The 11046-nt window shown below is 52.2% G+C and overlaps 5 protein-coding genes and 1 non-coding gene across 6 annotated transcripts; 4 read left to right on the forward strand and 2 right to left on the reverse strand.

The window, feature by feature from the left end:
* Positions 1–330: 330 nt before the first annotated feature.
* Positions 331–2609, reverse strand: SETTUDRAFT_134212 (uncharacterized protein; the record flags this gene model as incomplete). The annotated part of the gene is made up of 6 exons (XM_008022861.1): positions 2342–2609; positions 2088–2292; positions 2008–2039; positions 975–1955; positions 586–913; positions 331–533 (listed from the first exon to the last, which is right to left on the reverse strand). The coding sequence occupies exons 1-6, from the start codon at positions 2504–2506 to the stop codon at positions 331–333; spliced, it is 1914 nt and encodes a 637-aa protein (XP_008021052.1). The 5' UTR covers positions 2507–2609.
* A 1226-nt stretch (positions 2610–3835) lies between these two features.
* SETTUDRAFT_162619 (uncharacterized protein) lies at positions 3836–4700 on the forward strand. Its single transcript, XM_008022862.1, has 2 exons — positions 3836–3981; positions 4091–4700. Exons 1-2 carry the CDS (start codon positions 3929–3931, stop codon positions 4428–4430), a joined length of 393 nt encoding a protein of 130 aa, XP_008021053.1. The 5' UTR covers positions 3836–3928; the 3' UTR covers positions 4431–4700.
* Positions 4701–5304: 604 nt separating this feature from the next.
* SETTUDRAFT_153112 (glycoside hydrolase family 6 protein) lies at positions 5305–6450 on the forward strand (the record flags this gene model as incomplete). The annotated part of the gene is made up of 1 exon (XM_008022863.1): positions 5305–6450. One exon carries the CDS (start codon positions 5305–5307, stop codon positions 6448–6450), a length of 1146 nt encoding a protein of 381 aa, XP_008021054.1.
* A 178-nt stretch (positions 6451–6628) lies between these two features.
* SETTUDRAFT_134215 (uncharacterized protein) lies at positions 6629–7400 on the reverse strand (the record flags this gene model as incomplete). The annotated part of the gene is made up of 1 exon (XM_008022864.1): positions 6629–7400. Exon 1 carries the CDS (start codon positions 7358–7360, stop codon positions 6629–6631), a length of 732 nt encoding a protein of 243 aa, XP_008021055.1. The 5' UTR covers positions 7361–7400.
* A 1067-nt stretch (positions 7401–8467) lies between these two features.
* Positions 8468–10538, forward strand: SETTUDRAFT_18787 (uncharacterized protein; the record flags this gene model as incomplete). The annotated part of the gene is made up of 3 exons (XM_008021940.1): positions 8468–8516; positions 8564–8776; positions 8905–10538. The coding sequence occupies 3 exons, from the start codon at positions 8468–8470 to the stop codon at positions 10536–10538; spliced, it is 1896 nt and encodes a 631-aa protein (XP_008020131.1).
* Positions 10539–10729: 191 nt separating this feature from the next.
* Positions 10730–10817, forward strand: SETTUDRAFT_t4. The gene has a single exon. It is a non-coding gene; the product is annotated as a tRNA-OTHER (tRNA).
* The last annotated feature ends 229 nt before the right edge of the window (positions 10818–11046 follow it).

Raw genomic sequence — 11046 nt, forward strand, 5'->3', positions numbered from 1 at the left:
CCTTAGATCGTCTTATTCGATGGAACATTCGGTGTTTCACGAGCCGAATTGACTGCAACAAATCATGACGCTAGCCCATTACCACGGCTTCTCATTGGTACCGCCTGCGTCTGCCAGGTGCCATCAGTCTGTTACGTATTGACTCCCGAGTATTGGAGTCTTTCTTCTTTTTCTTCTTTAAACAACCCAGATAATTGTTACGTGTCCTAAAATCTGGCGTTTAATGTTGCATTACTCGAACAGCGGGCGTTGGTAATCTCTATATGCCGGAATCTGAAGGTTAGAGAGCATGCCATCCTAGAAATGATGTGAGTTTGGCCGCCTTCGGGACTACAACATACTCACCCAATCAAAGGGTATGTTTAAGGTCTCCAGATCCATGGGCATCTGTTCATAGGCAAAAGGGGGTTGGGGACCGGCATTGCTCATTGAAGAAACATTCGGCGCAGGTTGTGGGGCACCGTATTCGTTGAAGTCAAAGGCTGGCGATGGATGAACACGATCTTGCTCCATCACCACTGTATTGCTGCTAGCTTGGAAAAGTCAGCTCATGGCAAAGCAAGGCCATGTTACACGAGAACTCACAAGTTGCAGGGCTGGCTTCTTGCATCTCATTTCCTCCTACTCTGGAAAGTACTAGCTTTACGGCTGTTGCAACCTTCCGCGCCTCTTGAGACTTTTTGCTGGCCTTTAACCACAAGCCATAAGCCGAACGTAGGGCCGCGACAATTTCCTCGCGTGTCGGTGGTGGCTTATCTAATTGGGACACCCCGGTTGCCGGCTCACTTGGAGAGTCGGGCAAAGGAGATGTCGAGTCTTCGTCGAGATCAATCACTAAAACGGTGGTGGCGAGAAGAAAGTCCTGGACAACGACCGGTGTTAAGAGACTGCTCATCGCAGACACGCGCCATCCCTAGTTGATAGTGATGGGTCAGCCATATCCGGTAAGCAAATCGTATGGGTTGGTTCCTTACTGATGAGAACATCTTGTCTTCTGGCTGGTATACGGCATGCATTTTACACTGAAACGAGAGCATCCTCATCGAAGCATTAAGACATACCCTTCGAGAGTATTCATAATGCTTATCGACTCTTCCAAGCTTAAGATACGGACGGTGCAACATCACTTCGGCCTTGAGGAATGCCAGGTCGATTTGACATTGCCGCATCGATTGTAGCGTCATGGGAATGCTAACATCCACAATGTCTTTAACGTCGGGAGAGTGCGGTGCGTTATCATGGATATATCTCAGCGCGGTATCGATATCGGTAATGTTTGCATACGGCGGCTGTGATGTAGCGTTCATCATGTCTATGATTTGCGCCTGGATATTGCGTAGCCTGGACAAGAGAATGAAATAGAGCAAGCTGGTAAGCTCTGATTCGGGTTTTGAGGGTGGTACTGGTCCCGTCATATCTTCATAGATGTCTCCCTCGGCCAGGTTCCGAGGCTCTTGTGTGTCGAACATGAACGGTTGGATCATCCTGGGCAACCCCAGCTGTGCTGAGGTGACCAAGTCAAGTGTCATTACCACAAGCCACTTGCGCCGTCGCATCTCACCTTCAAAAGGCGAGATATTAGGGAACCTTGACGGATCTCGGTGGTATCCCATCCGGAAACACATTCTAATGAGCATAGCAACAATCAAGTATGCGCTGAACTGCGCATCGACCGAACGTAGAAACTCTGTGCCAAAGTAGAGCAAGAATGCTTCAATCGTAAATGGTGGGCATTTGGTGTAGTTGGCAAGAATCATGCACTGTACAGCCTTCTCGCGGTAGAAGTTGGTACGCGCCGAGTACAAGCTGTGGCCAGATTCGGGTCCGGAGTTGGCATCGCCCATTCGTTGCTCTTCGATACTTGCATGGAATCGAGCACCGAGGGCAAGAGAAGCGTAGAGCAGCGCTATCCACATGGTCGATGTTTCGAAAGGGTTCAGCCAGAATCTGTGATACTACGCAGTTATCAATTGCAGGGCACAACTGTACGCAAGCAGAGATGCTTACCTGGTTGTAATAGGTCGGTTTATGCAAGAAGGCTACCGTCCATGTAAATGCCTACCCTGGGTTTGTGGCTGCTGACTTACTTGTATGTGTCTCCATTGTTGCAAAGAAAATGTCAATCAACTGGTCTGCCTCTGGCCGCGGGGGCAGAGCAGCAAGGATTTCTTCCTTGGAAGCATATCTTTGCCGCCCAAACAGAAGTTCTGGGCCGGCAATATCTTCACATCCCTCGTCTTTGGCTTCAAGCGAAGAGGGGGCATGATCGAGATGTTCGCGCAACTCTGAAATCTAGAGCATGCTCAACACGAAGAACCAGGTCAGTTGGAGGGTCCCTTACCCCGTCGAGAATACTCGTCCAATGGTCGCTGTTGCTGTAACTCGTCGTCTCGCTACTGAACTTTACGCGGTCTGGGGTACGGGGGATGTCGGAATTGCCATCTTCGTATTGCCTGTCCATGAGGCCGCCATTAGGCGAGAGATGATTGGCATCTTTCCCGCTCATGAGGTTGGTGACCAGCTTCTCGAGCTGATTGATTCGTTCATGCACACTGTTTGGGATCTTTGGTTCCTTGGGAGCTGGCGTGTTGCGCACATAGGCGCATGATAAGGAAAGCCCGCGGTCCACACAGGTCTTGCATGGCTGCTGGCGGTCACACTTCAGTCTCGACCACTGTTAGCAGGCGTCGGCATTGGACAAGGGCGCAGAACCGCTCACTTTCGTCGCCGGCAAAGAGTGCAGCTCAAGATGGGCTTGTCTCTTCGCCTGCTAGGAGGCACGACACGCGGTGCCTTGGATTCGGCGCTCATTCTAGGAATCCAAGTCACAGTTGGCAGGCAGTAAGGGTAGGAGAGTAAGGCGAACGCGATGTTGCTGCGATGACGAAGCCGAGTCGAGCGTCTTTGACACGTCGCGGACGCTCGGGGGCAAGCAAAACCGACGCTAACCGCTTGTGGCACGACGTCGCGCCGATTGTCGTCCTTCTGGGAGCGACGCTCTCACTCTAATCAGCGCAACTCGTGTCGACGAGCCTGGCAGACATCAGCAGCTGGCAAGGCGACGACATGTGTCGCTGTTCTGGCCCAGCAGCCATGGCGCCCGCGGATGCCGGGCCATCACACATGCGTGCGCGCACCATACAGCGAAGTGCACTCTGTCGGCTGGGGTCGTGGTAGCAATAGCTGCAGCCATGTCACGCGAGAACGAAACAGAGTTCAAGCAATACTGTCGGCCAATGGCTAAGGAGAAGCTTGGTGGCGGCAGGTCACGTGCGGTGCGCTTGGCCCTTAGCCCGGCAACCCCTTATCTCCTTTTACGGCGTCTTGCTCTTCCCGTCCATGTTAAATGCCTCTTTTTCCAAGCCGCAGCTGCGCATCTGGAGGCTGATGTTGACTCAGTGCGGCCAATAACAAGCCCAGCCCTCACCGCTAGCTGCTGGATACTGGTGGTGCCATTGACTCTGATCTATCACCCCTCGGCCGAGCACAGCCAGCGCCTTAGCTATCGCCCTCTTCACTTGGCCATCCCCCAACCACCCTCCCCAAGGACAGTCCCCACGGCAAGCTCTGATGCGAGGGGGCATCTTGGCTTGTTATGACTGCTTTGAGATATCTACGTCGGACCTGACCCCGAGTTGCGCGCAGAAGCAGCAGATTCACGAACCTGGCGTACTTGCAAGACTGGAATATGCCTCACCAGCGAGCGTGCCGTTGAGATGCACCAGCCTGCCGCCGCTTACGTAGTCCTCGTACGAACTCTGGTAGGACCATCTTTGATTTCTGGCCCTCAACATAAACAAAGGCTTCTCCTCTGGCAATCGCGACATGGCTGGTCTCAGCACACTGGAAGCCCAACCCCAGGTGGAGACAGCAGATCCGCAACATGACACAAAACGACCAACGTACTCCAGTACTCCAATTAGATAGGATGCTTTGGGGTACAGGCTCCCGATACATGACATTGTGGGTTAAGGTTTGTGGGTATGGCGCCTCTCTAAATACCACTGGGCGGAACAGGACAACACGAGACTTTTTCTTCCATATGGACATGCACTAAGGACATCTGCGACAAGAAGCTGACATACAACAGGGAATATGTGAGGGGTCCTGTGACACTACGCCAAGACGCCAAGGACGCGTCCCTGACTGAGTCGCCCTTGTGGCCTTGGGATACTCTGCTGTCCTCGACAGTTTATTTCTTAGCAGTTCTCCATGAGACACGCTCCGTCTTGGGAACCATGTTAGTCGCTAGTTGGTCAGACTACGTTTGCTTGCCACCGTGTTTCCATGGCACTGCTGGTACCGTAGCGTGGCTCTCCAAGCCCCAACCAACCCCTTTGAGAACAACATCCAGACAGCCATGGCAACAGCAAGGCGTTATCCGAGTGCACTACAGACGCAGAATGTCCATCATGTGCAGAGGCGACTAGCTCAGACCTTGACTACGCATACCGCAAGCCCCCGTAGGATATTGATATGTATTGCACCTGGCCATGTCTGCTGTAGACCCAATATTGCTCTCGTTGCGTTTATCCCCAACCGGCACTGGTGTACCTGCATCTCATGCATCGACGGCATCTGCCTATCTACTTTCAACTCAGCCTCAGGGCACAGCCGCTCACGGATGCGCTAGAAGATGCAGCGAACCTTCGTTGCAGCGCATTCCAATAGTCGCTTCTAGGACGAAATGAACCAACAGCTCCACTGCACTCTTTGATCAATCTAAACTCTGTTGGCTTGACAGTATTGGCCAATCTGCAAAGTCATATGATATGCACACATATAGAGAACCACCGTGTGGGGGTTGCCACCCGATGGGGCAGCCGGGTAAACAGCGCAAATATATTAATTGTGGACCCGCATTTGACCCCCGTACATGTTTTCTTGGCTAATATACCATAGCAGGCAAACATTCTGCTCCTGGAAAAACGACCGTTCGGGGCATTGGCCAAAGAAATTTCAAGGTACCACTTCAACGAAGCGCCATCGTCACGCTCGGCCTCGACGGCACGGCGCTCGCAAAAGCCAATGCTTGATACCAAGACTCGGACGTATTCAGGAGCCAGCAGTTGCATCTAGCGGGCCGACGGTACCGCTGATCGAGTTTCGAAACGGCCACTGCAATGCAAGGGCCCGGAACAAAGTGTTTGGGTAACACAGGTCATGACAGCTTGCATGCTCCGCGCAACCCCATTATGGTTGCTATCATCACCATGTCTATAAAGGGCACTGGGTACTTCCCAGTCGTACTCTCCAGCAGCAAGCGCATTGAGACTCTTCGTTCCTTCTCAGCTCTCATCCATCATGGTCCAACTCACACAGTTCGCTTTGGCAACTGCCGCCCTTGCTGGCGCTGTCTCTGCAGCCCCAGCGCCTCAAAGCAAAGTCGTAGACAACCCGTGGACTGGCAAGGATCGTTACGTTGTCGGGAGCTATGGCCAGAAGCTCCAGCAGACCATTGCTTCTTTCCAGTCCCAGAACGACTCTCTCAACGCAGCACGCACCCGCACCGTTGCCGACAAGATTTCTACTTTCACATGGATTACCACACGCGCCGGTCTGAGCCAGATTCCCGAAGCCATCCAAGCAGCCCGCAGGCAGAGAAAAGGAAGCAACAGAATGATTGTCGGTCTTGTCCTCTACAATCTCCCCGACCGTGACTGCTCTGCTGGTGAATCTGCCGGAGAGCTCAGCTCCGACAAGGACGGCTTGAACATTTACAAGAAAGAGTTTGTCGACGTGTACGCAAGGCATCTTTCGGCAGCGCAGGACATGGACTTTGCCATTGTCCTCGAGCCGGATTCCCTTGGCAATGCCGTCACCAATCAAGGGGTGCCTTTCTGTGCCAAGGCCACCCCCATCTACGAGGAGGGCATTGCCTACGCAATCTCCAAACTCCAGTCCCCCCATATCCACCTGTACATGGACGCCGCCCACGGAGGCTGGCTTGGATGGGCCGACAACCTGAAGCCCACAGCCCAAATCTTTGCCAAGGTCGTCGACATGGCGAAGAAACTCAACCCCGCGTCCAAGATCCGCGGTTACTCGACCAACGTCTCCAACTACAATCCCTTCAACGCCAAGGTCCGCGAGAACTTCACCGAGTGGTCTCCGTCCTGGGACGAGAGCCACTACGCTACTTCGCTCGGGGAGTACATGGCTGCTGAGGGCATGCCGACAAACTTCATTATTGACCAGGGCCGTGTGGCGCTGCCGGGTGCGCGTAAGGAGTGGGGCGACTGGTGCAATGTCTCGCCCGCTGGCTTTGGACTCCGCCCCGGTGCTTCGACCAACAACACCAACATTGACTCTATTGTCTGGATCAAGCCTGGCGGTGAGAGTGACGGCGCTTGTGGTCTTGCTGGCGCGCCCATTGCTGGTGCTTGGTTCGACGAGTACGTTCAGATGCTCGTCAAGAACGCCGACCCGCCGCTTGAACCTACCTACTAGACATTGCCTATTTGTACGACTCGATGAGAATACTCTTGTTAGAATACTGGAACGTACATAGATTTGGATTTTCGCATGTATATATTGTGTCACGAATCAAAGTTTTCATGCATGATGATAAAGTCTTGTCAAGATCATGGACTGCGTTGGTGCTAATTTAGAAAGTAGCCGCATGCACTTAGATCTTGGCCTTGGCGGGCCCAACCACTCTTTTCCCATGGACATAGCAGATGCTTCGTATCTTCTCAGCAGCCTCACCCCACAGTTCATTCCTCAGCAAACTATACACGCCCATCTTTGCCTTGCCCTGAACCTCTCTAGCCTTTCTCAGCGCAACCTCAAGCATCTCCTTTGGCTCTGCAATCTCATCCACAATGCCGTCTTGGTATGCTTCCTTGCCCGTCCATCGATGCGCCTCAAGCAGCATGCTGCGCGCAACCTGCGGGCTCAGCTTCAGTCGGGGAAGGAACCCAATGCCCGGGAAATGCAATCCAAGATTGACAGGTGGCATGGAGAAGAATCCCCGCCGCGCATTCATGATGCGGTAATCGTGCGCCAGAGCAAGCGGACACGCGCCGCCAAACGTATGTCCCGTGATCAGCGCGATGGTCGGAAAGGGATAGTCGAGCAGCGTGGCCAACAGCGGAAAGAAGCCATCGCTATTGGCAAAAGGATTCGCATCGTTTTCGTCGAGGTCGAGCCCGGTGCACCAGAACTTTTCATCTGCGCCTCGTGTGATCACGCAACCCTCCGAGTCGGGGCCCAGTTCCCGCTCAATGTCGCGCAGCGCTCGTATGATTTCCTGGGCGAAAGCAACATTGATCCGGTTTTCAGGCGCTTTGGCGAGCGTAATAACGAAGATGCGGTCGTGGCGCGCGACGCGAAGGTTGGTGTATGGGCCCAGTGCCATTGTGGGAAAAGGCCGAAGACGATGATGGTGGTGACGCGGGAGACTGCCCAGGCATCTAACCTCGGCTTTCAGAATGGGTTGTGCGCGCAAATATGAGAGAATCGGAGCGCGACATGATGGACTGTGGTATCAGCTAGGTGTCGTGGGGCTGAGGCATCCTGCATCCTGCGCTCAAGCCTCGGCCCTACTGTAAAGTGCGGAGAACGTGGGGAAGGGAAGGGGTCCCGGCCGGAAGCGGCTCTTTCCGTGATCCATTGCTTGGCCGACTGGTCGTCACATGATATATCCGGGCACTGGCGTGGTGTAGAGTAAAAAAGAAATCAATCAAGAGTCGTTTACTGATGAAATGATGAGGAGTTTCTACGAAGAATGCGCATTGCTGTCGATGGCACATGTTGGGGCGGATATTGCACAGGTCACATGTTATGAATAGGGGTCTATCTTCTCGAGACACCTTTCTTCGATATCTCAACATGCGACAAGTGCAATTTTCCTCTCAGCCGCCAATTTGAAATGAGGTTTCACAGCGCTAGCCATCTTGGTCAATCCATACACATGTATGTCATGATGATGGCCATTATCACCCGGATAGTACTCATCTTCAGAGGCTAAAGTCGCTATCTCATTTAATGATCATGTAATCTCCATCTCGCCGAACGAAACCCTGTTCATTCGATCTTAATATCAGTCCGGTGCTCATTACCTTCGATGTGGAGATGTCTGGACGTTTTGCACTAGACGCGCCATGATATTTTTCTTCGTGTGGTGTCAAAGCTCCGAAACACAGGCTACGGTAGCGACGGTTAGCACAGTGCAATACTTTGTAACTGCCGAGTAGAAAACGATTCATCCATTGGTGAGCGATCAACAGTCAAGGCGAGGCGTTGTTCATATTACGATGCCACTGCCCCACAACCTCCACATTACAAGAACGGCATATAGTTCGTACGTCAAAAGCGGGAAAACACATGCACTGAATTTGTTAGATTAAGTCTGAAAGAAGAAGAATATGTCTCAGATCATTCAATGGAGTGTTCAATGTCATAAGGTGCCAAAATCCATTGTGATGTGACATTTGCTTCTGAATAATTTCATTGTCTAGTCGACATGAGGGTTCCCAAGTCCATCCTAGTAACAGGCGCTCTCATATGTATCGGTATGTGTATCTGCTCACAAAAATATTAGAAACTAAAACAACTGCAGCACAAGGACAGTGTACCAAAAGGTACTGCGATTCCCAGACGTTAATATGCTATGTAGGCTGGACTAGTACCAACGGCATCACATTCGGCATCGCTTTGCCTGCCACCAAAACCGCACCCTTTGATACAGTGCTGCAAATTGTGTCTCCAGTCAAGAACGGCTGGGTGGGCTTCAGTTGGGGTGGCACCATGCCATATGTGCCACTTACGATTGGTTGGGTGAACAGTGCATCAAACACATCAATCTATAGTTCTAGAATGGCATTGTAGGTAGTTCTGGAAAGAGATTGGGCAATTCTCTTACCTTGACTAGGGGCCTCAGCTTGCTGATATCCTATCCAGAAGCCGAATACGCATACATAAAAGGGACTGGATACAACGAGACTCATTGGACCTTAACCGTCCGGTGCAGGGGCTGTTCCCAATGGCTTGATGTTGATGGAAATACCGTCTCCATTGATGCAGATGCCTCTGCGCAAAAGTTTGGATATGGTGTGTCGAACAAGACACCCGCTGAGCCAGCGAACAACCGATCTGCCTTTGATGTGCATAACTCGTTTGGCCATTACAAGGCCAATCTGACACAGGGCCACAACGCAGACTTTGATAGATTGATCGCGGCGAATCTCATGGATGAGCAACCAGCAGTGAGCAGTGCTCCAGTGCCAAGCTCAGTCCTCAGTATACGACCAACAAGTACTAGTACGAGAGTGACTTCTTCGACATCTCCAGGACCTATTCAAACCAGCATGCCTACGTCGTGCGATGGTGTCAATAAGCTCGCATTTGCTGTACGCACTGCTAAAGGATGGAAAGCTACAAAAGTTGCAGGGGGATTGACCCAACCGAGAGGACTCATTTTCGATACCGCAGGCAATCTCCTCATTGTTCAAAACGGCTTCGGCATCACAGCACACAAAGTCTCAGACAGTGGCTGCCTCGAGTCCTCCAAGACACTCATTGCCCAGCGGAACCTCAATCATGGCATCGTCGTTAGTCAAGACGGCAAAACACTATACGCCAGCTCCGCCACTACCGTGTTTGCGTGGAAATACGACGCAGACACAATGAGTGTTTTAGGAAACGCAACGACAATAGTAACCGGCATGGATACCAAAGGCCATGTCACACGCTCACTCAGCATACCCCCCAAACACCCCAACCTGCTTCTCGTCTCGCACGGTTCAAACGAAAACATTGACTACGGCTCCATAGACATCAAGACGGGGCGGGCCTGCATCAAAGTCTTCAACACAACCTCCCCACCACCCGCGGGCTACAACTACACCACCGCCGGCCACCAACTCGGATACGGGCTCCGCAACGAAGTCGGCCTCGCCTTCGACGCCTCGTCTCACCTCTGGGGCGTGGAGAACTCGGCCGACGACCTCCACCGCACCCTCAACGGCACCGCCACCGACATCCACAATGACAACCCCGCTGACGAACTCAACTACATTGGCGACGCAGCCCTCGAGAACAAAAACTGGTACGGCTACCCCACCTGCTTCACCGTGTACGCGCCCGCGGCCATGCCCGACCAGAACTTCACCACAGGCGACCAGTTCGTCCTTGAGCCCAACGCCACCTTCAACGACGCCACGTGCAACCAGCGCAGCATAGCTCCACGCGTAGCACTCCCTGCACACTCGACTCCGCTGGAAGCAAAATTCAACGTCGATTTCTCTGCCCTCTTTGTCACGCTGCATGGCAGCTGGAACCGCAGGCCACCCGTGGGCTTCAAAGTCATTCAAGTCCCGTTTTCACGGCGCGAGGGCAACGTCTTTGGACCGAATCCCGTGGATCATGCCAGTGAGGAGCTGTGGGAAGATATTTTTTGGAATGAGCACGTCGATGAATGTGCAGCTACGTCGTGTTTTCGGCCGGTGGGACTGGCGGTAGATGTGCGGGGGAGAGTGTATGTTAGTAGTGATAGCGGGGCGGAGGGTGAGGTTGTTGTTTTGGAGCGGGTGTGAAAATACTTGGATTGTTGTTTCTACTCGGTCTGTTTTCTACAGTCTTTCCTTGATCCAAATGAGAGAAAATGACTATGTTGCGTTGATATTGGGATACAATTGCACTGAACACAGGTAAAGACTTTTCCAGTACCATGGCAGCTACGAAAAAGTATAATGCTGCATACGCATACCAACTAGTCCCACAAACAGGGGGGATGGCGCAGTGGTGGAGCGCCTGGAAAATTTTCTGCTGTCTCACGTCAGCAAAGATCGAAGGTTCGAATCCTTCTCCCCTCACAACCATATTTATGGTCCACCCACATGAGAGAGTTACTCATTAAACTACCTATTCGACTGAGAGAGTTACTCGTTAAAACTTGAGAGGAAGACTCATTTAAAGTGAAAGATCTGAGAGAGTTACTCAACTAAAAAACTACTAGGCTACGAGCCTCACCTTCATTTAGATAACCCCCTACATTGTACCTACTCAATTTGTACCTAGTATTAAATTCTAGCCTACGTAGTT

This window comes from Exserohilum turcica, assembly GCF_000359705.1.
Source record: "Exserohilum turcica Et28A unplaced genomic scaffold SETTUscaffold_1, whole genome shotgun sequence".
NCBI classification, from domain to species: Eukaryota; Fungi; Ascomycota; class Dothideomycetes; order Pleosporales; family Pleosporaceae; genus Exserohilum; species Exserohilum turcicum.